Source organism: Capsicum annuum, chromosome 10 (genome assembly GCF_002878395.1).
Source record: "Capsicum annuum cultivar UCD-10X-F1 chromosome 10, UCD10Xv1.1, whole genome shotgun sequence".
NCBI classification, from domain to species: Eukaryota; Viridiplantae; Streptophyta; class Magnoliopsida; order Solanales; family Solanaceae; genus Capsicum; species Capsicum annuum.
In genome coordinates this window covers 143,715,302-143,741,368 of record NC_061120.1, presented here as the reverse complement: position 1 = coordinate 143,741,368, position 26,067 = coordinate 143,715,302, and the positions used below count along the sequence as shown (strand labels likewise).

The window sequence follows — 26,067 nt, the reverse complement described above, 5'->3', positions numbered from 1 at the left end:
TTTAATTATTGTGATTTATAACATTTTTTCTTCTATTCTACTAATTAGAAGTAACATAGTAAAATTATTATAACAAAAACTTGTGAATTTTCTTAAGTGATCCTATATAAGACGTCAAGTTAATTTAAAATATCAAAAAACAATTTATCATTTTATGCCTATTTTATCCTTTTAATTAAATATTATTAATTTTTAATACTTAAATAACTTATAAAATCATCAAAAATAATTTATTATTTTATTTTTATTAAATATTATTAATTTTTTAATACTTAAATGACTTATAATAATTAATTATCAGTGATATAGTAAAATCACGAATGAAGCAGTCATGTCATAAATGTTTATTTTAAATTTTCTATTAATATTTTTAATTTTATAATATATAAATGACTTATAATAATTAATTAAGGATAATATAATAAAATTACGTTTGAAACAATCTAAGCAGACATCACCATGAGCAGCCTGCTACTGTGACTTATTATATAGGATAACAATTTGAATTAGGCCAACTTAAATATAGTACTATCAAATATCAACATAAAAAATTACTCTTTTCGTTCTATATTAATTAATAACTTTATTATAAATAATTATTTTATTATTTATTAAATTCAGACAGAATAAATTGTATTTTTTCCCTTCACTTATAATTAATTCTCTTGAAAATTCTTTAAAATACAAATAAGTAATTTATAAAGTCTCAATAAAGCATTTTAAAAGATAAATTAGTAATATTATTTTTTTATTTATGATTTTTAAGAATTGTATCAACTATAATATGGAGAGGAGGTAATAAATAAAACGATTATTTGGTGTAAGGTATAAGGGATAAGTAATTTTGATATAAAATAAAGAATTATTTTATTTTTCATATTTAGTTGAAGGGATAACTTATCCCATTATTTACACCGTAATAATAAAATAACTTATCCTATATATGTATATAGATGGAATAAGTTATCCTTATTAATTTCAACATAACTAATGCCGAAATTAAATAACAATTTCCCAAACAGTGATGAGAGAGAGGAGAGCGACGTTAATGGGAGGCGAAAAGGAAATGCGGGCGACCTTTTCTGAGCCTTCAAGTCTCTCCCTGCATGCCTCCTTTTCCATTTACTGTTTTACACTTTACGCCTCTCGCTCTCTCTCCCCATTTCCACAGGCGATACCACTTTCCGTTACCACCAATTATTCAACTACCTTTAGTTTATTTCTAACTCTTAATATTTTCAGGATTCTTCCTTTACTCTCAACTTTTCCATATTTTCAGAATTTTTCTAAACAACATAGTGTAGGCAGATATTACCACTAGCTCGGAGAGGTAGAGAGGTAAGCGAAGTGTCAGAAGTGGGATTTGAACCCACGCCCTCTTAGAAGACCAGAACTTGAGTCTGGTGGCCATCCTGACTTGATTTTTAGTTTATTCTTGAATTTTCATTAGTTGGGTTTTTTCTAAAGATTTCATTTTTAGTTTGTTCTTGAATTTTTCATAGTTGGGTTTTTCTAAAGACTTCATTTTTAGTTTAAAACTTCTTTTTGGGGGATTTTGCGTATGAAATTTTTTAGAGGAAGATTATGCTGTATTAGGGGGTGGGAATGGAGTCGAAGATTTGCATGAATGGGGTATGTGGGGCAACTTGTTCAATTGAATGGAAAAAAGGGTGGCCTTTGAAATCTGGTGAATTTGCCAGCCTCTGTGATAAGTGCGGGTAATTCAATTCAGATTTTTCTCTTTATACTGAAAATGTTTGTATATTCAGTTTTCTTGTTCTTTCTATTCCTAGATAGAAATTGGGTTGCCTATTACTCCTTTTGTTTGTTCATTTTATATGATAACATTACCATTTAAAGAGTCGTTTCGTATAAACGTATAAGAATATTACTGAATAGGATAGATTAGTTATGCCGGGATCATTTCTTATTCTATACTTGTTGGTGTGGTGTGTTAAGGGCAATTCTATCTTCACCCATGCTTATCTATATATTGATAACCCTTGTATGACTATTACTAATATCATGGTTTGCTATGTATTAGTTATACACCCTGTAATATTGAATAGGGTATATGACTAATACACGGTTGTTTTTCTTTGACTAGGATTTTCTGTACATTGATTTTTACATATTTTTTATTATAAAAATGTTGTGACTTATGTAAACTTTGTGTAGCTTCTGAATTTGTAAATTTTATTTGAGGAAAGATTAAGGAACCAATGTCCTACTAATTATTTGAGATTGATAACTGCTTGAATACTTGAGATTGATAACTGCTTGAATACTGAATACAATGAAGCCTATACACAACTTTTTATAGGCTGAGATCAAGAAAATATCTACTTGAAAAATATCTTTTTTTTTTTTGAAGGTAAAAATTAGTTTTCTATTCCAAAACAATCAAACCTGCCACAACATGTTACAGGTTTCCATAATTACAATTGTAAGAGAGTAACAAGAAGATCTTCAACCCTATAGCAAAAATTTATAATGAGCCTAAAACATCCATAACTGATTTTAGATCTTCCATGTACTCCTGTGTACACCAAAAATGAAATAAAACTAAGCAATTCATCTTGAATGTTGTTGCACTTGTTCTGGAAGCATCTGAGATTTCTTTCTTTCCACATGGACCACCAAATGCATGCAAGTATGATTTTCCATCTCTCTTTATGACCAGAGATACACTAGCATAGCTGCTCCAGATTTTCAGAGTCTGTACTATCCTCTTTGGCATCACCCAGTTCAGTCCCTTCATGTTGATGAAGATTTTCCACAAATAGCTAGTGATCCTACAGTGTAGAAAGAGATGAGTGATTGTTTCATCCACTTCTTTGCGTAGGAAACATATTGGATTCAGATTGAGACCTCTTTTCATTAGATTTTCCTTGGTAAGCACTGCCTATTTAACCAATAACCAAGTAAAACATGAAACTTTAACGGGGATTTTTACTTTCTATATTAGTTTCCAGGGACAACTACCAACTTGATTGTTGAAACTATTGAACTTCATATAGGCCTCCTTAGTATTGAATTTGCCTTGGTTGTGATTCTGCCATATCAAAGTATCTTGTGAAGTGGTTGTTCCTTTGAATTGCTCTAGAATTCTAAAGAACTTGACTAACCTTTGAATCTCCCAATCATTTAATGGTCTTCTGAAGCTCAAATTCTATCCTTGGTTTGACCGTACCTCTGCGACAGTGGCATTTTGCTGCTGGTTGAGGATGTGAATATCAGAAAATAGATCTTTTAATGTGCCTTGCTCCAGCCAGCTATCGTCCCAGAAGAAAACCTTCATGCTATTTTTCATCTTTATACTGCACTTTTCTCTTAGTTTTGGCCATAGATTCCTAATAGATCTCCAAAGGCTGATTCCGTAAGTACTAGTGACCATTTTGGTAGTCCAGTGACCATCCATTTCATACTTCAGCTTGATTATATCCTTTCATAAAACCTGCTCACCGGATGCAAATCTCCAAAGCCATTTTATCATAATTCCTGTTTCTTTTCCTAAAAAAAAAAAAAACTAGAAGTAACACCACCAATAACAAATTCCAGTGTTATTCAACAAATAAGGTATAGTGAAGGTAAAATGTACGCCCACAATTGGAGCGGCCTAGTGTGGGCCGTTGGGGTCCGCGGGGCCATTTGGGTGGTCAAACGGACGAAACGGCGCAAACGAGGCGTTTTCGGGCCAAATCGATGTGCTATAGCCCACGATAGTAAGGGAGACTCGAACCACCTGGGCAACTGCGGTTTCCAGTGTTGATCCTTCGGGACCTCCACTTTCACAACTCAGCTACACAACCCTCGTTAAAGCCCAATTAAAACAAGTATCACACATTCCTATTCATTAACATTCAAGGTTTTCCCTACCATGTGCTCCTTATATATAGATCATTATGTGGGAGAAAACCTAGCTTTTGCACATTAAAATTTCTCATTCTTCTTGCAAAGCCACCACAAAGCTCTGTCAAGGAAAAGCTCCAACAACTAAGGGACTAGTTGCAATAGATTATCTTCCTCAGAGATTCTATTGCCTTCCCTGCAACCACGAGATTCTATTGCCTTCCCTGCAACCACCAGAAGGTCTCCATACCCCAGTCTCTATATAGAATTTTTGGTAAAAGTCAACTATTTCCTTTTTTATAGTTTCAGGATTTCTAATAGCTTTTCCACCCACATTTAGCTCATTAGTATTGTTATATCTTCTGGGTGAGTTAGCAGTTCTGTGGAAGAACTTAGTGTTGTTGTCTCCCTGTTTTAACCAGTTAACCCTTGATCTTTGCCTCCATGCTATCTCCTCATGCTTGGCTGTTTTTGAACTCGATTAGGAGACCAACTTTCGCATGAATCTCGTCTTCACTAAGAGATCTTTGGTCTTGTTTTTCTTCTAATTCTGCAAGCTGGCTGAGGATACTCTGCTTCTGCATTGCTAGATTTCCTTTGTCAGTTTTGCTCCACTCTCTAAATTTATCTTCTAGAGCTTTCAACTTGAAAGCTAGAGTGTAGTCTGGCCTGCCTTCACACATGCCTTCACACATAAAGGATTTCCACTATTCTTTGCTTCTATCCAAAAAACCATTTATATAAAACCACCAATTCTCGAATTTGAAATATGACCTTACTGGTTCCCAGTTCCCACTATGAAACATTATAGGTGTGTGATCAGAAGTAACCTTGTGAAGGATTGACTGTTTGATGTTTCTAAACCCCTTGTCCCACTCATCAGATACTAAAATCTATTTAGTTTGGCTGCTATGTCGTGTCTATCCCCTTTCCTCCAAGTATATCTGCCCCCTACAAGATGAGGGTCCAACAAACTCATATCCTCAATGAAGTCAGAAAATTAGTCATTGCCCTTGTGATTGTAGAGCAATTCTTCTTTTCAGAAGGAAATCTAACTGTGTTGAAATCTCCACAGACTACCCAAGGGCCAGTAAAAAGTCCTCTAGCTGCTCCAATTTCCTACCACATTTCTTCTCTTTCTACTGTTTTGTTAGGTGCATGAACGCCTGAGAGAAACCAAGTAAAATCTTGATTCTTTCCGATGAACTTACCTGATATAGAATACGCTCCCACACTACTTACTTCTCCTGACCATGTTTTCCCATCCCATAAAATTAATATGCCTTGTCTAGTTCCGCTAGCTTCAAGCTGAACGGATTTTGCCCATCTGTTTGCCCACAAATCTTTCATAATGTTCTGGATATCTCCTTCAATTTTGATCTCTTGAAAGCAATAAACATCAACTCTCCAATTGTGAATTAAGTTCTTAATTGTACACCTCTTACTTGCCTGGTTTAGGCCCCTCACGTTCCATGACATAATATTGATAGTCATTGATCACTTGGTATTGTGTATTTTGTATCTTTACTTCTAAAATTGTTTCCACTCTCTAGGCTCTACAATTTCTTCACTCATGCTGTATTCCTGTTCTGTTTCTTTTCCTCCTTTTGTGTGAAGTGTCGTTGAAGAGGTTATATTATTTGCCTCCAGTTCAGTTGCAAAAGGATCAATTAGAGGAGCAAACGTATTTACATTAACAGGCCCACCAGTCATGCATTGGGCTAGCAGGTCTGGACCCAATTTATTGCTCTTCTTGTTTGCTGGCCTACATCTTTTTTGAGGGGCAATTAATTTAAACTCAGTCTCACGTGCAGGATCATGGGTGACAAATTCAAAATAGCTGAGTCATCAGAGGAACCCACGTGCCCTGACAAGCCCTAGCTATCCTCCATCCCCTTTATATCCGGTCTCTTCTTCAGACTGCTGGGTCTTTGAAATTTCTTCGCGTTCATCAGAAATCACTCTTGCTGGTGCCTCAACCTAGATTTAGACTTTGAAAGTCAATCCTTCATGGACCAACTCCACTGATTTCGGAACTGAATTGCCATCTCCTTTCACCTTAATCCTTGCCCCCTTCAGATGATTCCGCAACTTTATTTCTTGTTTAGTTTGTATCCACCCACCACACAAGTTACCGACCTCGCGTAAAACTTTCTGAAACCACAGTTGGAGGGGTAATCCTACTATTTTGATCCAGACCTGGTCCAGCCTTTTTTCTATGGAGTTTGAAGTAGGTGACCACCACTGTGGATTGATTTTGTGAGATTTCCAAAACCAATTACCTCTCACAATGTGATCTGCATTAGTTTTGTTGGGGAACTCAAAGAGAAATTGATTTCGCCCCATGTCATAAATGTTGACGCCATGGTTGTGCTTCCAAGTGTTCGTAGCCCATCGATAAATTTCTGATAATGTGATATCTGGATTCTCCTCGGGGAAACTTCCAACCATGCTTTTAGCTAGCAACTCGTTTTGTATTCTATTTGTAGCACCTGAAATAATTACTGAGTTTCGTTTTTGTTGGATGCAACATTTATTTCTTTTGTAGCCCATTTATTGTTCCCGACAGTGTCCGAGTATAATAGCCCCCCCGTTTCTTTGTGTAATAGTTTGCCTACCTTCTGGGACTTAGCATCAATGAAATTCGTTAATTTGGTTGCAATATCTACCCATCTGGAGTTGAATGACCATTCAGGGATGATAATAACTCCTCTCCTTTTACCCTGCATATTTATAATGCTAATATAGCGGCTGGGTTTGTTGTAATTTCTTGAAACAGAAAAATTCTGAGTAGTGATCACAGAACTTCCTCCTGCGCACTGAGTTCCCAAGGCCTTTTGTGCATAAACCAGCCACTCCATAGTCTTCTGACTGATACTCATTTTTTTCATCATATTGTGTCCTCTTTCTACCCATTCATACCATGTTTCTGCTCTAGAAACCACCCTGGTAACATCGTATGACTTGAAGCCCATTGCAAAGTAAATGCTATCATCTCCCATGTCTATAAAAGGATTATGAAAAAATAAGGAAGGTTAAGGAAGGAAAAGAATAAGGGATTGTTCCGGTGATCGAATATTGGCGGAAAAAAAAATGAAAAAAATAAAAAAATCAAGTTGTAGGGTGCAAAATGTTAAGCACACCAAGCTTACCTTGTAGATGCAAGTGTTGACCATGGATTGCCCCCTTTGTTGATATATCTGCAACCTATTATTGAATATGCACATACATAGCCTTAAGCAAACTTGCCTTAATCTTATTCCCGATGAAATGACAATCTATCTCTATATGTTTGGTCTTTTCATGGAAGACTGAGTTGGCTGCAAATTGAATGGCTCACTTGCTATCACTCATGATAGTGACAGGCAATTGAATAGATACTCCTAACTCAATAAACAAGCCTAGGAGCCAAGTAACCTCAGCATGTGCAGATGTCATACTTCTATATTCAGCTTCAGTTGAACTTCTAGAAACAGTGTTGTTTCTTCTACTTCCAAGAAACTAAGGATTCTCTAAACTTGATTACATAGTGTGTAATTGATCTTCTGGTGTTGGGACAGACAACCCAGTCAGAGTCGCACCAACAAGTCAACATGGATGCAGGTTATGCTTGTAACCGAATACCTTGACCAGTTGTGCCCCTCAAATATCTGACTACTCTCATAGCTGCTTTCCAATGAGATTTCTTAGGAGCCTGCATGAATTGACTTAGAGTTTGCATGGCATAACTAATATCTGGTCTAGTGATAGTAGCATATAACAGCTTGCCAATCAATTTCTGACAAGAAGTAACATATGTAAAACAATATCACCAGCTAAACTAGCAACTCTGTCATACTCTACTGAAGCACCTTATGTTGGATTCCAAAGGAGTAGAAACTGGTTTAGCACCACTGAGGCTTGTATCATTGATCAACTCTCAAATGTATTTTCTTTGGTTCAAGACAATACATGCACTTGACCTCAAGACTTCAATGCCCAAGAAATACTTGAGCTGACCTAAATCCTTTAGTTTGAATTACTGATGTAGTGCCTCTTTTGCCGCATTAATCAACTGATCATTGCTTCCTATGATGAGGAGATCATCAACATATACAAACACAATCACTATGTCTTCTCCATTATTTAGAGTTAATAGTGAGTAATCATGTGCACTCTGAAAAAAACCAGCAGCCAACTGGGCGGAAGTTAGCTTATGTTCCATTGTCTAAAAGCTTGTTTCAAACCATACAAGGATTTGAGCAATTTGCGAACTTTAGTCTCTCCTGGTTGCTTAAAACCTTCAGGTACGTCTATATACACCTCTTTATCTAGATCTCCTTGAAGAAAGGCATTGTAGACATCCATTGATATAAATTCCAATATTTAGATACCGCTAGTGCAATAACACCTTACTGTTATCATCTTAGCAACAGGAGAGAAAGTGTCATGTTAATCCAAGCCTTCTTGTTGGCTATAACCCTTTGCAACCAACCTTGCTTTGTACCTTTCCACTTAATCATTTGCTTGATATTTAACCTTGTACACCCATTTTGATCCAACTGTATTTTTTTCCTGTGGTAGATCAACTACTATCCATGTTTTGTTGTCTTAAAGAGCCTGAATCTCCAGTTTCATGGCTGCAATCCACTTGTCATCTTTAGCTGCCTCGAGATTCCTAGGCTCCACATGATTAGTGAATTTATATTGAGGGATAGCATGGTCATATGACGAGTAGTTGACCAAATGATATCTTGTATTGCTTTGAGGCCTATTTACAGTAGCAAAATCCTTCAGCCAAACAGGTTGTCTAGTGATTCTTGTAGTTCTCTTGAGAGAGCAATTTTCAACTATTGGTAATGGAACAACAGATGTTTCTGCAGAAAATAGAAGGTGAACAAACCTCTCCGTCTTTAAATATTTGTAAGTTTACTACTGGTGATGATGATGTGCAAGCGTCAGATGTAGATTTAGGAATTTCACAGGGTACTCTATCATTTGACATGAGTCATGAACTATCTCCAGATGGAAGAGCTCTTCTTGAAAGACTACATCTCTAGTCACAAAGGTCTTATTGGAGTGAATATCCAACAATATATAACCCTTATGCAACTCTGAGTAACCTAATAAAACAGCAGGAACAACTATTGTTGAAAACTTATCACCCTTTGGCATGACATAGGCAACCTATAAACCTAAAGTGTGACAACTTAGGTTTCTTACAATACAACTGTTCATAAGGAGTCATGTTGTCAAGAACTGATGAAGGCAATCTTTCATTAAGTAAACTGCAGCTTTAATACAGTATCACTAAAATTTGATTGGCATCTTTGATTGAAATCTGATAGCTCTAGCAATATTAAGTATATGTCTATGCTTCCTTTCCACTATGTCATTTTGTTGTGGAGCATAGGGATAGCTACTCTTATGCAATATGCCTAAATGTGGAAGCAATTCAGTTCATTGCATTGGTGATAAAATTTTTTGTACCATTGTTTGATCTAACAATCTTAATGTGACAATTAATAGAGGAAAAATATTGTTGAATTGTGTGTTTACATAATTACATCGAGACCCTATTTATAGACACTATTGTACAATCCTTTTCCAAGTAGGATTTTTATATACTATTCCTATTTCTACTCATATTCTAACACTCCCCCTTAAGTCGGTGCATACAAATCATATGTACCTAGCTTGTTACAAATGTACCCCCTCCGTCCCATTTTATGTGTCGCCGTTTGACCGGACACGGAGTTTAAGAAATAAGTGATGATTTTGTAAAGTTTACAAAATTGTCCCTCCTAAAGTTTACTTTTTAATTGTCTTTTCTTATAAAGTGGGACCCACTAAGGATAAAATGGGGGATGATGCCATTAAATAGTTACCAAATAAGAAAAGAGACATTCTTTTTGGGACGGACCAAAAAGGAAATGACGACACATAAAATGGGACGGAGGGAGTAATTAATACGAGGACTGGTGAGGGACTTGGTGAAGATATCTGCAAGTTGATCACTTGACTTAACAACTTTTGTAACATCTCCTGTGAGTATCTTTTCTCTGACAAAGTGACAATCAATCTCTATGTTAAGTCAGAAGTAGTGGCATAACCGTTGATTCCTCAAAGGTTGATTCGGGTAAGTCTGGAGATACGGGTAAGACCAAGGATGGTGCGAGTAAGACTGGAGATACGGGTAAAACCTCAGAGATATCATGATGATCAGAAGATATATAGTAAGGTCGAGATTCAAAAAAAGTGACATCTGCAGACATAAAGTAGCGACAAAGATCCGGTGAATAATAACGATACCTTTTTTGAACTCGAGAGTAACCAAGGAAGACACACTTAAGAGCATGAAAGGCTAATTTTTCTTTTCCAGGGGCTAAGTTATGAACAAAGCATGTGCCTCCAAAGACACGAAGGGGAATAGAGTAGAGATGTGACTGTGGAAATAATATAAAATAGGGAACCTTATTCTGAATAGAAGATGATGACATTCTATTAATTAGATAGCAAGATGTGAGGATTGCATCGCCCCAAAAATGCAAGGGAACATGGGATTCAATGAGAAGAGTTTGAGCAGTCTCAAGAAGATGCTTATTTTTTCTTGTTGTTATACCGTTGTGCTGAGGGGTGTACGGACAAGATGTTTGGTGAACAATTCCTTGATGAGTCATAAACTCCTGAAACAGAAAAGATAAGTATTCTAAGGCATTATCACTACGAAAAGTACGAATAGAAACACCAATTTGAGTTTGTATTTCAACACAAAATTTTTTGAATATAGAAAATATCTCAGAACGATCTTTCATTACGAAAACCCAAGTACATCTGGAAAAATCATCAATGAAACTAATAAAACGAAAACCTAAGGGTGAACTGACTTTACTAGGACCCCAAACATTAGAATGAACTAATGAGAAAATAGACTATGAACGATTCTCAATACTACGTGAGAAAGTAGCACGGGTGTGTTTCCTAAGTTGACATGACTCACAATCTAATGTGGGATAAACTAGACAAACTAGGCACCATCTTTTGTAGCTTGGATAGACTCGGATATCCCAAACGTTTGTGAATTAGGTCTGGAGGGTCTGTAACGGAACATGTTGTGAAGGAATTTGAAGAGGTAAAATGGTAAAGGCCTTGTGATTCATGTCCTGCGCCAATCGTCTGTCCTGTATTGTGGTCCTACATTAGAAAAGAGTCATCAAAAAAAGTTATGCTACAATGAAAGGCACGTGTCAAACGGCTAACAAATGCAAGATTAAAAGGACAACCAGGGACATAAACAACAGAGTCTAGAGTGCTAGGAGATAGGGGTTTGGCTTGTCCAACTCCTTTTGATTTTGTTCGGATCTCATTGGCTAAAGTAATAGCAGGAAGAGATTGTGAATAAACAATATCAGACAAAAGTGATTTGTTACCAGTAATATGCTCAAAAACACCCGAGTCCATAACCGATGATCCAAGAGTACTAGACTGTGAAACACAAGTAAAAGGATTACCAGAAGCAACTGGCCGGGCAACCGAGGCTACTTGTGGAGATGTCTGCTTACTTGCTTAATACTGAAGGAACTCATCATATTCTGTTTGGGCAATATGAGCATTATTGGATGGTCGATTAGGCTATGGAGATATCTGCTTACTTGCTCGATTCTGAAGAAACTCATTATATTCCTTTATAGTAATAGGATCATAACTGGGTGGTGGACCATGCAAACTATGACATATATCTTGAGTGTGTCCAACTTTATGACAATAACTACACTTCGATCGAGATTTTCCAGAACGACCTTATCCTCGCCGATTTTTCATAGGTTGATATGTTCGTTTTTCTATGGTTTGAGATGCAAGAATAGAGGAGTCAACAAGTGGGTGATGAAATTACTTTGTGATTGGGAGGCGGGGCAAGACAAGCAGAAGAGAGAATAACTCAGCAATTGTAGGAACCGTAGGACTAGTTAAAATCTGATCACGTACAGCATCATGGTCAGTAGAAAGTCCAGCAAGTGTAAGAACTAAAAACAACATTTATCTGTGCTCTTGTTGTTTTTCCACATCCGTAGTAATGGGCATCAATGTATCAAATTCTTCCATGACTGCTTGTAGTTGTCCCAAGTAAGTAGACGTATCGGATTCTTGTTTCTTCAAGTTGGTCATTCGAGATATCACATCATAAAAACGAGATATGTCATTAGTGTATAAAGCACGAGTCTTTTCCCAAACAAAAAACACGTCTGGAATGGATGAAATAAGGGCATCAACTTGGAATCAATAGATCGCCATACGAGACTACATAATTGAGTGTCCACTTTCTCCCATTGTTCTTTAGCTTTCGCATCTTCCACGCTAGATTTTGCCTTTTCATCTACCACACTAGCCTTGTTCTTTAAGTGATCTTGGACACCTTGACCTTTGCACCACAACTCAACCGAGGAAGCCCAAGATAAATAATTTGAAGTTCCCATTAATAGTTCGGAAGTGATCATAGGACTTAAACTTCTGATTCTAGTAGTTTTGGGGCAAAAAACATCATACCCAAAAGACATCTTAGAAATTTTAACTTGAAAACACCAAGAAACAGAATCTGGATGTCTGAAAACTTTAAAAAAAAAAATGAAGTCGCCAGAATTAGGGTTCCGGTGGTCGAAATTTGCAAATACTTGCTGGAATCTGAAAAAAGGTAACTGGCCTGAAATCGGAATAGATGCGACCGCAACAAAAAGGAACCACTCAAAAATTCTACTGGAGAAGAGCTCACTCGCTGTCGCGCGATAGATCTCGCCGCATTTCCGGTAGGCGCATGGGAGCGCGTGGATGGTGATTTTCCGGTGGTTTGGGTCGAGTTTTTGTCGCCCGAGTTTCACACAACCCACAAAATAAAAAATGACACAAATCAGTCACCGGAATTGATGCACGGTGACTGAGTTTTCTTTTTTGGAGTTTCTCACCAACGCTCTGATACTATGTGAGAATTAATGGAGAAAAAATATTATTGAATTGTCTGTTTACATAATTATATCGAGACCCTATTCATAGACACCATAGTACAATCCTTTTCCAAGTAGGATTTTTATATACTATTCCTATTTCTACTCATATTCTTACACTTAACATGAGAGTTAAATTGAGTCTTGATCATTAATAGAAAACCTTTTATGGCAACAATGGCTTCAAACTTCAATTGCAAATGATAAACCCATACAAATGTACCATGGTCATCCACAACTGTAAGAAAGTGCTACTTCTTATCAACAGTAGGGTTATATGACCTCTAAAGATCCATGTGAACAATATCAAACAATGCAGATGCTTTAGAATTACTAGTAGGAAAGGAAAGCCTAGCTTGTTTAGCTAATGGACAAATAAGACCGTTATGAGCGTCTCATTATCATCATTGCATTCTATCAAGTTTAGATGCTTTAGAGCCTGAGAAGAAAGATGTCCAAGCCTGGAATGCCACAGCTTGACATCAGACTTTGCCACATTTGCAATCACCTTTCTTGAGTTATTACTTTCTTCCTTCAGCTTCTTAATTCCAATCTCACCCTAAACATATACAATCCACCATCTTCTTTACAACTCCCCTTCACCCTGCCACTGAAAAGGTCCTAAAATACACAAATTCAAGATAAAAAGATACACGACAAGATAACTCCCTTTTGATCTTGGAGACAGACAACAAATTGAATTTGAAATCTGGCACAAATAGAACATTCTTCACAGCTTCATTCTCAAATATGTATGCTCTACCAATATGAGTAACTTCCACTTTATCTCCTGTAGGTAAATGAACTTGATCTTTCTACGACTTAGTCAAGTCATGAATATCCTTCAACATACATCTACTTGATGCTATATGGTGAGAAGCACCAGAATCTATTATTCAACCTTGTGGAAGGACATGTGACATTAAGCAAGTTATGATACCTGACATATTGACCTGATTAGCCTCCCTCATATCCTTGTTTAGCATGTCTAGTATCTACCTGCACTCCTTTTCAGTAAAAGCTTGCCCCTTTGCTAAAGTAGCATTATTGCCTCCATGACTGGCTGATGCTATGATAGTTGATGCCACCTGAGTGTGATCATATGTCCACACACATGTTGTTTGCTGTAAGGTGACCTCCAATCCCTCACTAAGCAGCATGTCCATGACTACCATATCCATGTCCTGCCAGAGTTTGAGTGATTAGTCATACCTTTAATTTTACCATTTCCATTACAAGGTTTCTACTTTTCCTTCCGTTATAATACTCTCTTGGTTTTTGTTCAAACTCGTAGCAATTTGATCTGGTTTCTCAACCATGGTGGCCACAGATGTTGAATGTTGTATTTCATCCTCTATTATCATAGCATATGCTTGATTTATAGATGGAGTAGCTCCTTTCAGCAAAATTTGTCTTCGTGCTTGATCATAAGAACCTTTCAAGCCACTCAAATTGAATTAGCCTCATTTGGGATAAATGAGCTGCATAATCCTTTGATTTTGGACAATTAGATTAAGGTGATGGTATAGCAGCATCATATTCACTCCACAGAGTCTTCAATTTTGTGAAATTCTGAGATATAGACTCAGTACCTTGTGAAAGTGGGGTGATTTCCCAATGCAATTGATGGATGCACATTCGATTTACCTTATCAAACCTTTCCCTCAGATCTGCCCATACTGTAAATGCACTCGTAGCATATAAAATTCCACGAAGAAAAAGCTTCACTCACTGTGTTCATCAACCATGATAACACAATTGCATTGCATGTTTCCCACTGGTCATGCAAGTCATCTCTATACAATTCTCTTGTGCATGCTCCTGTAACAAATCCATATTTTCGTTTTTCCGATAGTGCGATCCTCATTGACCTACTCCATATCCCATTGTTCTCAGGACTAGTCAACTTGATTGAAATCAGCACAGCTCCAGTAACATCCGAAGTACCAATGAACAGGGGATCAATTTGATCGATTTTCAAGGGCGCCATTGTCTTAAGCTTGAAGAAGAAATTAACCAGCTAGAAGAAATCTAAACTCAACCGCAATTTTTCTTTGAAACAGCCAGCATCGACGGCGCTGATACCATGTGAAAATTCTAAGTCTATACAATCAAAACTCCATTAATGGAGCTTGAGGAAGCAGAAGAAGAAAAGTAGAGCGAGAATTTTTATTGATAACTTCTTGAATGAATAAATACTATGAAGCATGTACACTACTTTTTATAGGCTGAGATCTGGAAAATATCTACTTGAAAAATATCTTCTAACTAACTAGTTCTTGAAGCTTCTTGACGGCTCATCAACAAACTAATTGATGAAGCTAATAGGAGCTAATAGTAACTAACTGTTCCTAATGGAGCAGTACCTGCAACAGTAAAAATATAATAAGATCTTAAAACACTGGGAAAATATGTTCCTAGTCCAGTTCAAGCACCAAGTAATGGTTGCTCAAACTGACTCTAATTCTGGTAAGATTAGTAATCCTATATGATGAAATTGTGGGAAAGATAACCTTTCTCTCTGCTTCACTTATTATCCCTTAGGAAGTTGGTGCGTCTTTTAAGGTTAATCAATGTGGTTCTTGCTGTCTAATATTGAGGTTTTTCGGCCAGATCAGTAGTGTGGGCTTGTGATCCAAGTGATGCCATGGAAGTGTCGGGGAAAAAGTAGTGAGGAGAATATTTTCTTCAAATCACCTCTTTGGTTCCATGTTAAGTTTCTATTTTTGCTCTTTTTGATGAAACCAAAGAGTTGTACCTTAGGAAGTCGGTGCCAATTAACTTGCTTGCCTTCTTTTAAGGATTTGCATTATATATGTGGTTCTTGCTGTGTAATAGTGAGCATTTTTTGGTCAAGATCAGTAGCGTGTGCTTGTGATCCTAGTGAGGCCATTGAAGTGATGGGAAAAAAGTAGTGAGGGAACTTTTTCCCCAAAATAATCTCTTTGGTTCCATGTTAAGTTACTGTGGAGCAACTTTGTCTTTTTTCCTCGTTTGTCCATTCTTGTCTGAAATGGAGGTTGCGTGCAGTTATTTCACTTAAACTAAAAATTCAGTGCTGATGGAATGAAACTATTCTTATGTTTTTCATTTTTTTTGTCCTTTCTTTTTTATTTCTTGTGTTATTTTCCCGTTTGTCTGTGTTTCTTGTAGTTGAATTCAGGATATATTGTAACTTTTGTAATCTACCACCGACAATGCAAAAAGGAAAAACATGTCACTTTAACTTTGCTATAATTTGTTGCTAACAGCTGTTCCACCATAAATTGGAAATTGAAAAACTGAAGCAGAGTCGTAGCGCATCCAGTTAATTGAGAAATTATATCCTGAGAACACTTCTAGCATAGACATATTTGAATATGAATTGGCTATTGATGCCAAAGCAGTTCTTGGAATAGGCGATGGAGCACAAGCTAACTCGGACACCACTGTTATAAAAAATTCAATGACGACAGTGCCAAAGCAACAACAACAACAACATGCCCAGTGTATTCCCACTACGTGGTTCTGGGGAGGGTAGTGTGTACGCAGACCCTACCACTACCTCATATAAAGTAGGGAGGCTGTTTCCAATAGACCCCCGGCTTAGGATCGATAGCAGTATAACAAACACAAAATAAATGCATATAAACTAATACAATCTGCAAAATAAAGTTACACCACTAACCATAAAATAATCCTGCATCCACAAGTTAAGACTAAAAACTACCTATCTGAAACCATACACCACTCAACACCACGGTCAAGAAACTTCAGCCACAAAAAAGAACGCTCCCCTATGGTTACCGACGCACTCTCACCCCCTAACCCTCTACCCTAATCCGCGTCCTCCACCCCTTCTATCAAGGGTTATGTCCTCCGTAAGCTGTAAGTGCTCCATATCATGCCTAATCACCTCTCTTCAATATTTCTTCGGCCTACCTCTTCCTCGCCTCAAACCATCCATAGCCAGTGTCTCACACCTCCTCACTGAAGCATCAGAGCTCCTCCTCATCACTTGCCCGAACTAACGTAACCTTGCTTCTCGCATCTTGTCTCCACCGAGGCCGCCCACCTTCTCCCGAATAATCTCACTCCTTGCCCTATTTTTCCTGGTGTGGCCACACATCCATCGCAACATCCTCATCTCCTCCACCTTCAACTTTTGGATGTGGGAGCTCTTAACTGGCCAACACTCCGCTCCGTACAACATGGCCGGTCGGACCGCCACTCGGTAGAACTTCCCTTTAAGCTTCAGGGGCACCTTCTTATCACATAAAACTCTAGAAGCGAGCCTTCATTTCAACCACCTTGCCCTAATACGATGCGTGACATCCTTGTCAATCTCACCATTGCCCTGAATCATAGACCCAGATACTTGAAACTCTCCCTCTTCTGGATGGCCTGAGAGTCTAGCTTCACAACCACGTCAGCCTCCTGGGACACATCACTAAACTTACACTCCAAGTACTCCGTCTTGGTCCTGCTTAACCGAAATCCTTTAAACTCAAGGACCTATCTCCAAATCTCCAACTTATCATTAACTCCTCCCCTAGTCCCGTCAATTAGTAAAACATTATCCGCAAATAACATACACCAAGGAACCTCCTCTTGAATATGTCACGTCAAAACATCCATCACCAAGGCAAATAAAAAAGGGCTAAGAGTCTATCAATCGACCTAGTGTACGCCACGGGCTCCCCTCTAGCCTCCAAGCACCTCCACAGAATCTCCCTGGGCACCCTGTTATTGGAATATGGTGGTAACCAACTAGAATTGAGGACCACATGGCTGTACAATTGTACCAATGACTCAGGAGCCCACTTGTCCACTAATGAGCAAGATTCTCTTCTGTATTGAGTGGCAAAATCACAAACCACAGCCGTTGGTGGATCGAATGGAAACTTCTGAGCCCTTTTTTCTTAAAAAATATTAAGATGGTTTGAGGACCAGCTTGTAGCATGCTTCAACTAATCCATCGTCACAGATATCACATAGTTCTCAGGTAATTCTGACCATTATGACTTACGCAGACTGCATATGGGACGAATTAACCTAGTGCACCTACTGGAGATCAACCTTTGATTCCTAATGTTTGTCATTTTAACTCTTCGACCAGTTGGCCTCCCCTTGTCAGCCTTCTATAGTGCTCACTCTTTTCCTTGAGATCAGCTTTTCTTCCCACTTGGAGTAGATGAACATCATGTAGCAATCTTTGGTTACCTTTCTGAGCATCTCCTGAGTTATCTTATCTCAAATGTAATGGTAGATTATTTCTTAAGCCTAAAAGGTCTATTGACCAAGATCTCTTTGCTTGAATGGTGGAGAGTGCAGCATTTAACAAAATAGTCCTTTATAATGACGGGGCCAGAATCATACTAGCTAAGTATTTGGAAAGAAGTACATTGAAACTAATTCAACGCGGACATGTGGAGAAATAAAAGAATTTAGCTTAATTTTTAATGCAAAACTCTGGAAAGTTGATACTGTCAAATTGGTGAAAGTGTAGATTTCTCAACATTATACTTAGAAATGTTGGTGGCTGCTAAAAGTCAAGATGTGTTTAAACAGGTATTGATTGCCTCGGTTAGGTGTAGGACTTCTCATCAATTATTTTCATGAAGGCTTAATAAATCTAGTAAAGCGAAGTATATATAAATCTGCGGTTTGTCATGTGAAGTTTGTATTTACCAGCTTGTGAGTTGTGACATAATTTCACTCTGATTTTCCTGAGAATTAAATCACAAACTTCAGATGCCATAACATGGGATTTGGATTTACTCCAGGACTGCTTATGAACAACTAGTCTTCTGTGATTTATTCCACTCGGAGGACACTGGTTGGAGGGAGTGTATTTCATGTGGGAAGGTTAGCTCCAGAATAGTCTTTCTGTTTCATAGTATAATCTAATTCTCTGCAGAGATTCCACTTACCTTTGAAACTAATTTTGGTATTGGCAGCGTCTTCATTGTGGATGCATTGCTTCTTGCTCTTTGCTAGAGCTGCTCGATAGTGGGGGCATTAATTGTGTCAGCTGCGTGAGGAGCTGTCAACGACATGCTGTGAGATAAATCTTATGCATTCATTTGAACTTTTGTACTGTGAACATATGATAATGAGTGTCACACAAATGAATTGTTAATATTGAAGTTGGCATGCTAGCTCTCCTTGGATTGTAATTTAACTGTTAGTAGTCCATATTCCATAAAACATTTGAATGACATAGTAAAACTATAATAACTCATGGACATTGCTCCTACTGATTTTACAAAACGGTAGCTCAGTGCACTAAAGCTCCCACTATGTGTGGAGTACGGGGAAGGACCGGACCACAAGTGTACATTGTATGCAGCCCTACCCTGCATTTCTGCAAGAGGCTGCCTCCTGGTCACGTGACAGCAACTTTACCCGTTACGCCAAGGTCCCCTTTCATTGCTCCTACTGATTTTATCCAAAAAAATCACACCTATGGAAAAAAGCTAGCAAATGGCGCTCGGGCTCGACATCTGATCATCTGTTCTATTTCCTGGTTGTTCTCTAACATTGTTCAGGGGGAGGACACCCTATTTCTATTTGTGATGTAGTTAAGCAAGTATATTTGTTAATAAAAAAGTTTTTGTCATGGAAGTGACAGATTGAAGTTGCTAAAGACATGAAATTGTTTTCTTAGGATTTCATTATTAGCAAATTAGGAACTATGTGAGCATCCTGCATCATGTTCTTCGATTTTTCTGCAGACCCCAAATCATGAGAAGCCCAAAGCTTTTGGAGCTTCTATCTCAAACAGTGTTGGTGAAACGGCTTCAACTTCTTTGGGCAGTCAGATGAATGGTTCTGAACCTAATAAAAGAGAGGGTTCTGACAGTATTGATCCAGCACTTCTGCTCCCGCACCAGAATGAAAACACAAATAGGCCTGTTGGCCAAATAAAAATGGAAGAAGCATTCCATCCCGCTGGAGAATCTGGAAGCACATTTTCGTCAAATTTGTGTCAGGCTGCTGCGGAGTCCTCTAAAAATGCCAAACTGGATTCATATATTGGATACAAAGGAGTTACAAACATTCATGGATCAATGGTGCAAACAAACTTAAGCATAGCTCTGTCTTCACCTTCACCGAATACAAGGTTCTTTCCCACTACGTTGGATGACGGGGACTTGAACAAGACAATTTCTTCCTTGCAGCAAGGGTCTAGGTCTCGAAACCTCTTGCCCAAACCCCCCAAATCTACCTCTGCTTTGGGTCCAGAGACAAATGCTGGCATAATTTCACATATTCGTGTTGCCAGACCACCGGTTGAAGGTCGGATTAAGAATCAGTTGCTTCCACGTTATTGGCCGAGGATAACAGACCAGGAGTTGCAGCAAATATCTGGAGAGTATCCATCATGAGTTCTTAAATTAGATTCAATGTTGTTAACCTGCTTCATACACGATTTCCTTGACAATGTATTTCAAGCTCAAATTCCACCATCATACCATTATTTGAGAAGGTTCTGAGTGCAAGTGATGCAGGTCGAATTGGCCGTTTGGTACTTCCTAAAGCATGCGCTGAAGTAAGTTTCAACTTTCACATTTGTTTCCTTGTCATTTTAAAACATTCCTCTCTACGAACTTTTTACCCACCAGGAATATCTTTAAATTTCACCAAATTCAACATTCAGGCATATTTCCCTCCAATTTCTCAACCAGAAGGCCTTCCTCTGCGGATTCAAGATGTGAAGGGCAAAGAATGGGTATTCCAGTTCAGATTTTGGCCTAACAACAACAGCAGGATGTATGTTCTCGAGGGTGTGACTCCTTGCATACAATCTATGCAATTACAAGCCGGAGATACAGGTATTGAAGTTTCATCCTTTGGAGCGTGCATGAAACTTGTTATTTTTGGATCACCTTGTTAACATTAAGCAGTAATCATTTTCCTAGACTTAAAAAGATCGTCTTTTTATTCATGAGATGAAATATCCTGTCCCTGACATTTATGCTCACATTACGATCAAAACATTTTAGTTCTTTTAGTAGGGTGACAAATAGGCCGTCCCCTCCCCGGCTTAGAATTCTAGTAAGAAAGACAGCTTTTGTAGTAAGTTTCGTTATTCTAACATGTTTGGTGTCAAATTAGCTCATCAGTGAGATATCTCATGCCCAACCTGGTAAGTTTTGGGCAGGTTATGAATAATTTGGCCAATTTTGCCAACCTCTAGTTCTTTGCTTTAACTCGGCATGGAACCTGTGATGCTGTCAGGTCAATACTCATTACCCACCTCTATTTGAGATAAAGGGGTCAGGTTAGACAGAGAATCTATGAGATTTGAATTTTTAACAATCTCCAATTTCATGCTTTTGCCCATCTCTCTTGTTTAAGCCCTCAGCCATTCTGGAATTAGAATGACAGTAATAGGGCCGATACTTTTCACTTTTAAGCTTAGATTATTATTAACTAGAAAACATCAATGAGTTCATTGTTAACTTACCGTTGGTCGGATTGGACGATCATCAATTATATTCACTTGTTGAAACAACGAACTATTTTCCAATTCATACACTATCGTAGGGATAGTCACGTTGAGTACTCATACTATGAAATTAGATAGTAAATTTGCTCCTCTGGTATTGTTCCCAACAGGTTTCAATGTAAGAATGTTTTGCCAGGAAAGAGAATAGAGTGAAGAAGCTAATATCACATGGAATTATCTTTTTCCTAGCTGCTTCTAGGTAGCTAATATGAAAGAATTTAGTTTTCTCTTGGGTTTTTACTGGAAGTGTCTGGTGTACTGGCTGCATGTTTCAATTTATGAATCAGACCTTCAACTACGGACAAAAACTAATTTTGTTTTCCAAAAGCAAGATAACAGAACAGAAGATGACGGCTGTTTCACCTGTGTAATCTTGCTGACTTGTGTGTTCATATTCCTGCATTGATCTTGCTCATTAGTCATTCAAGCTCCCAATAAGCTCTATATGCTCAAGAAGCGGATAGAAAGCAGGAGAAACATTTCCCTGGTTTTGCACTAGTGAATGAATTCTGAAATTATCCTGTTATGAAGAGTCCCACATCGGCGATGGGAAGGGAATTGGGACTCGTTATATGGTCGTGGGCAATCCTCCCCTCTTGTGCTAGTTTTTGGGGTTTAGTTAGGTGCAAGATTCTAACATGGTATCAGTGTCCACCCCAATTTATGCTTTCCCGATGTTGGCCCCATATTAAATTGTCCACACTCCAGATGTCCAGCCCTGGGCGCGGGTGTGGGGTTTAAGAGTCCCATATCGGCAATGAGAAGGGAATTGGACTCTTTATAGGTTTTGGGCAATTCTCACCTCTTGAGCTAGCTTTTGGAATTGAGTTAGGTGCAAGGTCCATTTCTTTAGTACCTGTTATTTTATGTTTTTGTTCCTTTTTCGTTTTTGTGCTCTCTTTTCCGACTTAATATTCTGCTTCTCAACTTTAAGAACATTTCATTTCAGTAACTTTCAGCCGCATGGATCCAGAAGGAAAGCTTTTAATGGGGTTTCGTAAAGCATCAATTGTTAATTCAACTCAGGTAACTTCCACTTGGGGGTTTCATCTGATCACTTTGGCGGCTTATGGGATATAATATTTGATTATATTGCCTAATCAGGAAAATCGTCCATCAACCATACCCAAGAGTGTTTTCTCCACTGAATCCACCTCCTTCTCAGCAATGCCTGAGAATATACCTTTAATGAGTGGTTACTCTGGCCTTTTTCAGTCATTTAAAGGAAGCAGGGAGTCTTCTCTGAATTTGTCTTCGAAGCATTTCAATAGTAGTGATTTTGGTTGGTACTTAACTGAGAAGAATGGTGGCAGGAATGCAGATTCCCCTTCAATGCCTGTTTCAGAACGTAAAAGAAGTCGTAATATTGGGTCAAAAAGTAAGAGACTGCTCATTGATGCCCATGATGCTTTGGAGTTGAAAGTTTCATGGGAAGAGTTACAGGATATGCTCCGACCACCGCTGAGTGGCCAGCCAACCACTGTTACAATTGAGGACCACGAATTTGAAGAATATGAAGTATGAAGCTTTATTTTTGAAATAATTTGTGCTGCTCATGCTTTATGGTTGAACTAGATGAACTTGACATCATCTTAATTGGCGGGAATCACTGTTTAAAGATTTAATCAATCTGCTTAAAATCCTCTGGCTTTGGTTTGTAACTTTGTTCTTCGAAATGCAGCAACCACCTGTTCTTGGGAAGAGGAGTATATTTACTGTCCGCTTATCTGGGTAAGAAAGAATATTTTATCAGAATGTATTCCACTACACCAACTTGTTACTTTAAAAAATGATGAAAGAGGACATCAGCAATAAAAGACCCGTCTTTAACTTTTCTGAATATTTTTCTTAACAAGGAGTCCAAGGCTTATGTTGCCGGACTTTCCAAAACAGCTGCTGCAATCGTGTCAGATCCTCCAAAAATGGTTAACCTTTGGAGGATATGACACGTACCGGAGGAAGACTCCGGGCAATATAATCCATGGTTGATAGGAAACAATATGATTCTGTTGACTGGTTTGTCCAGCATGAAAACGTGAAGAACGCCCCTAAAATTCAAACGTCCAACCCTCATTCTGCTGCTACAAGAAGAGCTTTCCTCTTTCCAATAGTTTGGTTCTAATACATAGCCGTCTGTTCAGTGGCTGTTTTCTCTGAGAGACTCCTTTCTTCTGTCATATTCTGCCTCTTTTCTTTTATTCAGATGTTAATTGTGGAAGCTGATAGTTCAAGTGGTGGCATCTCTTTCCTTAGCATTCTACCGCCAGTCTCTTTCTCGAAGGGTTAAGAAAACAGAGTTTAGAAAAGAGAGGGTAGATGGCAATAATGGCAAAATGTTGGAGCGGGAATAGATCCACAATGCTGCTTTAAATTTGCACCGAGTAGTACATCACTAATTCACTATTGATCTACAGACCTTAATTTGTGCCACATCATATTCAACTGCAACAAATACTCTTGTAAACATATTTTTTTCTTCTCTGAACATTCTTTTTCATGTCCATCTCATTGACATTTGATAATCCCTAGATTGCTCGAATTGGAAGTTTTACTGGTATATGACTGATCCCAGGGAGCAGGAGCAGTGGGCTCAATGTGATAATTGCTTTAAGTGGCGAAAGTTACCTGCTGATTATCTCCTACCTCCTCAGTGGACATGCCAGGACAATATTTCAGATCATAGCAGGTCAGGACTTGACTATGCAAGGAATTTTGCATAACAACTCTCTTGTGACTTAAAATTACACTAATCATGCTCGTGTTTTCAGGTCCTCTTGTTCTGTCCCAGACGATTTAACACCAAGAGAGCTTGAAAATCTTCTCAAAATGAACAAGGGTGAAGTAACTTGTTGCTTTAGTTTCAGTGTATATTTCAGTCAATGCACCAGCTGGTTCTTATATGAATCATGCCCTAAACTTTATGAACTCTTGATTTAATATATTTATGTAATGCAGTCATTTTTTGTTAGCCGGTGTTGTGCTAAACTAAACGTCACTTACCAGTCTCATAATTATGCTTCTAACCAGCTGTGCACATATGATATGAAAATATAGGACGAATTACCTCCCACCCATTCTAGCTACAATGTTACATGCCTGACAGTCATTCCACTTGCAGTCATTTTAACTGTATGCTAGATTTGGTTTGGAACACGTTTTAGTTGTACATTAATGGTTCTTAGTTTTGTTGACGTTGGTGTACAGATTTAAACAAACGGAGAAGTGCAGCAAGCCAAAGGACTACACAGGCCCATGATTCTTCTGATTTAGATTCTCAAGCAAATGGAATAGGCATTGCTGGTGACGTAAGAGAGCCTGGTGCCACATCAGTTGCAACAACAACAAAACACCCAAGGCATCGTCCTGGATGTTCTTGCATTGTGTGCATCCAGCCTCCCAGCGGGAAGGGCAAACATAATCCGTCATGTACTTGCAATGTCTGCATGACAGTCAAACGTCGTTTCAAGACACTAATGATGCGTAAAAAGAAGCGTCAATCAGAACGTGAAGCAGAACTTGGCCAGAGGAATCAACTTATGTGGAGTTCCAAGGAAGAAACTGAAGTGGACAGCTTCTCTAGACAAGTGAAACCAGAATTTGATCCTTCAGACAAGGAAAGGTCAGGAAGCGAGACACTGGCGAGGGGCCATAGCAGCAATCAATTGCCGAAGCTTCCTGAAATAAGTAAGTCGCAATTAGACTTAAATTGTCACCCAAATCGTGAAGATACAGGTTCATCTCATGTTAGCATGATGTCTCTTCTTCAGCAAGCATGTCTGCCGCTAGAGACATATCTGAGGCAGAATGGTCTAACAAGCTTAGTTTCTGAGCAACAAGGGAGCTCAGGGTCCCAAGGGTTGCCCCAAGACACCAGAGAGAGTGACCTACGTGTCCACGAGGATCAGTGCGTTGTTTCTACTGCTCAAGAGCAAGAAAAGGATGTCACGAAGGAAAACTCTGAACCAGTACAAAGTGGAAAAGACCATTCATGAAAACATGAAATCCTTTTGCTTGCTATTGCTCCTTTCGATTCTTTTTCTTGATGGACCAACAGTATAGGATATTTCAGCTCTTTTTTCCCATATCACCATATCCCTCCAGCTTGTGTATCTTGTAGTTAGGAGTATGTCAAGCAATTGGATGTTGAAATATTTGTGTTTATAGGCTATACAACATGTATCCTGAAAAATGAATTTAGTGCTTTCCCTCGTAACAATTTTTGAATGTCATGATTTCAATAGCCCATGGTGTAGTTGCTTTTTTGATAGGATAAAGCACTTGCGGTGGACAAAGGAGTTGAAAGGAAAGTCGATATGTATGTATATAACAAATGAAATTGTTTCAACAAATTCCTTTTTCTTGAAGAAATTTAAAGGATTGTAAACAGAGGGGGGTTTCCCTCCCCTCTCATCTTGGTAGGAATCAAAGTGCAAGTCCTAATCCTACACAAAAAGGGAAAACACTTTCTTTTTTTCTCTATATATACTTATGAGTCTAGTTGCAAACTTCAATATTTACGCTCGATTAGTTTCATCAAATAATGGAGTCATCCACATCTGCCAGTCAAATTCATGTGTTCCCCCAATTTCGTAATGCTAGAAGTACTCTTCCTTGTTCAGTCAATATTTCAGGCAACAATTTTAACTTGGAGATTGATCTACTTGTCAAGTTTGCTTACACTTGTTTTGACAACATTATCGAAGAGTACCCCTTTCATACTAAGTGGAATGGGAAGTACAACTCATT

General features: G+C 38.2%; 1 protein-coding gene across 3 annotated transcripts; it reads left to right on the top strand.

Moving 5' to 3' along the window:
* The first annotated feature begins 1,018 nt into the window (after window positions 1-1,018).
* Window positions 1,019-25,561, top strand: LOC107845911 (B3 domain-containing transcription repressor VAL2). Of its 3 annotated transcripts, XM_016690417.2 has the most exons (13): window positions 1,019-1,718; window positions 18,593-18,674; window positions 18,767-18,868; window positions 19,544-20,184; window positions 20,265-20,361; window positions 20,470-20,644; window positions 22,271-22,347; window positions 22,426-22,839; window positions 23,003-23,052; window positions 23,894-24,007; window positions 24,090-24,157; window positions 24,526-25,005; window positions 25,089-25,561. In XM_016690417.2, the coding sequence occupies exons 1-13, from the start codon at window positions 1,606-1,608 to the stop codon at window positions 25,148-25,150; spliced, it is 2,475 nt and encodes an 824-aa protein (XP_016545903.2). In that variant the 5' UTR covers window positions 1,019-1,605; the 3' UTR covers window positions 25,151-25,561. The 3 variants fall into 3 exon arrangements, with proteins under 3 accessions (XP_016545903.2, XP_016545902.2, XP_016545904.2); XM_016690416.2 differs by having other exon boundaries at window positions 24,526-25,561; XM_016690418.2 differs by having other exon boundaries at window positions 1,020-1,718; window positions 18,561-18,674; window positions 24,526-25,561.
* Window positions 25,562-26,067: the final 506 nt, after the last annotated feature.

Coding starts and splice junctions, on each gene's coding strand:
- LOC107845911 (XM_016690416.2), top strand. CDS start 1,606: ATGGAGTCGAAGATTTGCATGAATGGGGTATGTGGGGCAACTTGTTCA. Junction 22,840..23,002: donor ACGAATTTGAAGAATATGAA/GTATGAAGCTTT, acceptor TTCGAAATGCAG/CAACCACCTGTTCTTGGGAA. Junction 24,158..24,525: donor TCTTCTCAAAATGAACAAGG/GTGAAGTAACTT, acceptor GTTGGTGTACAG/ATTTAAACAAACGGAGAAGT.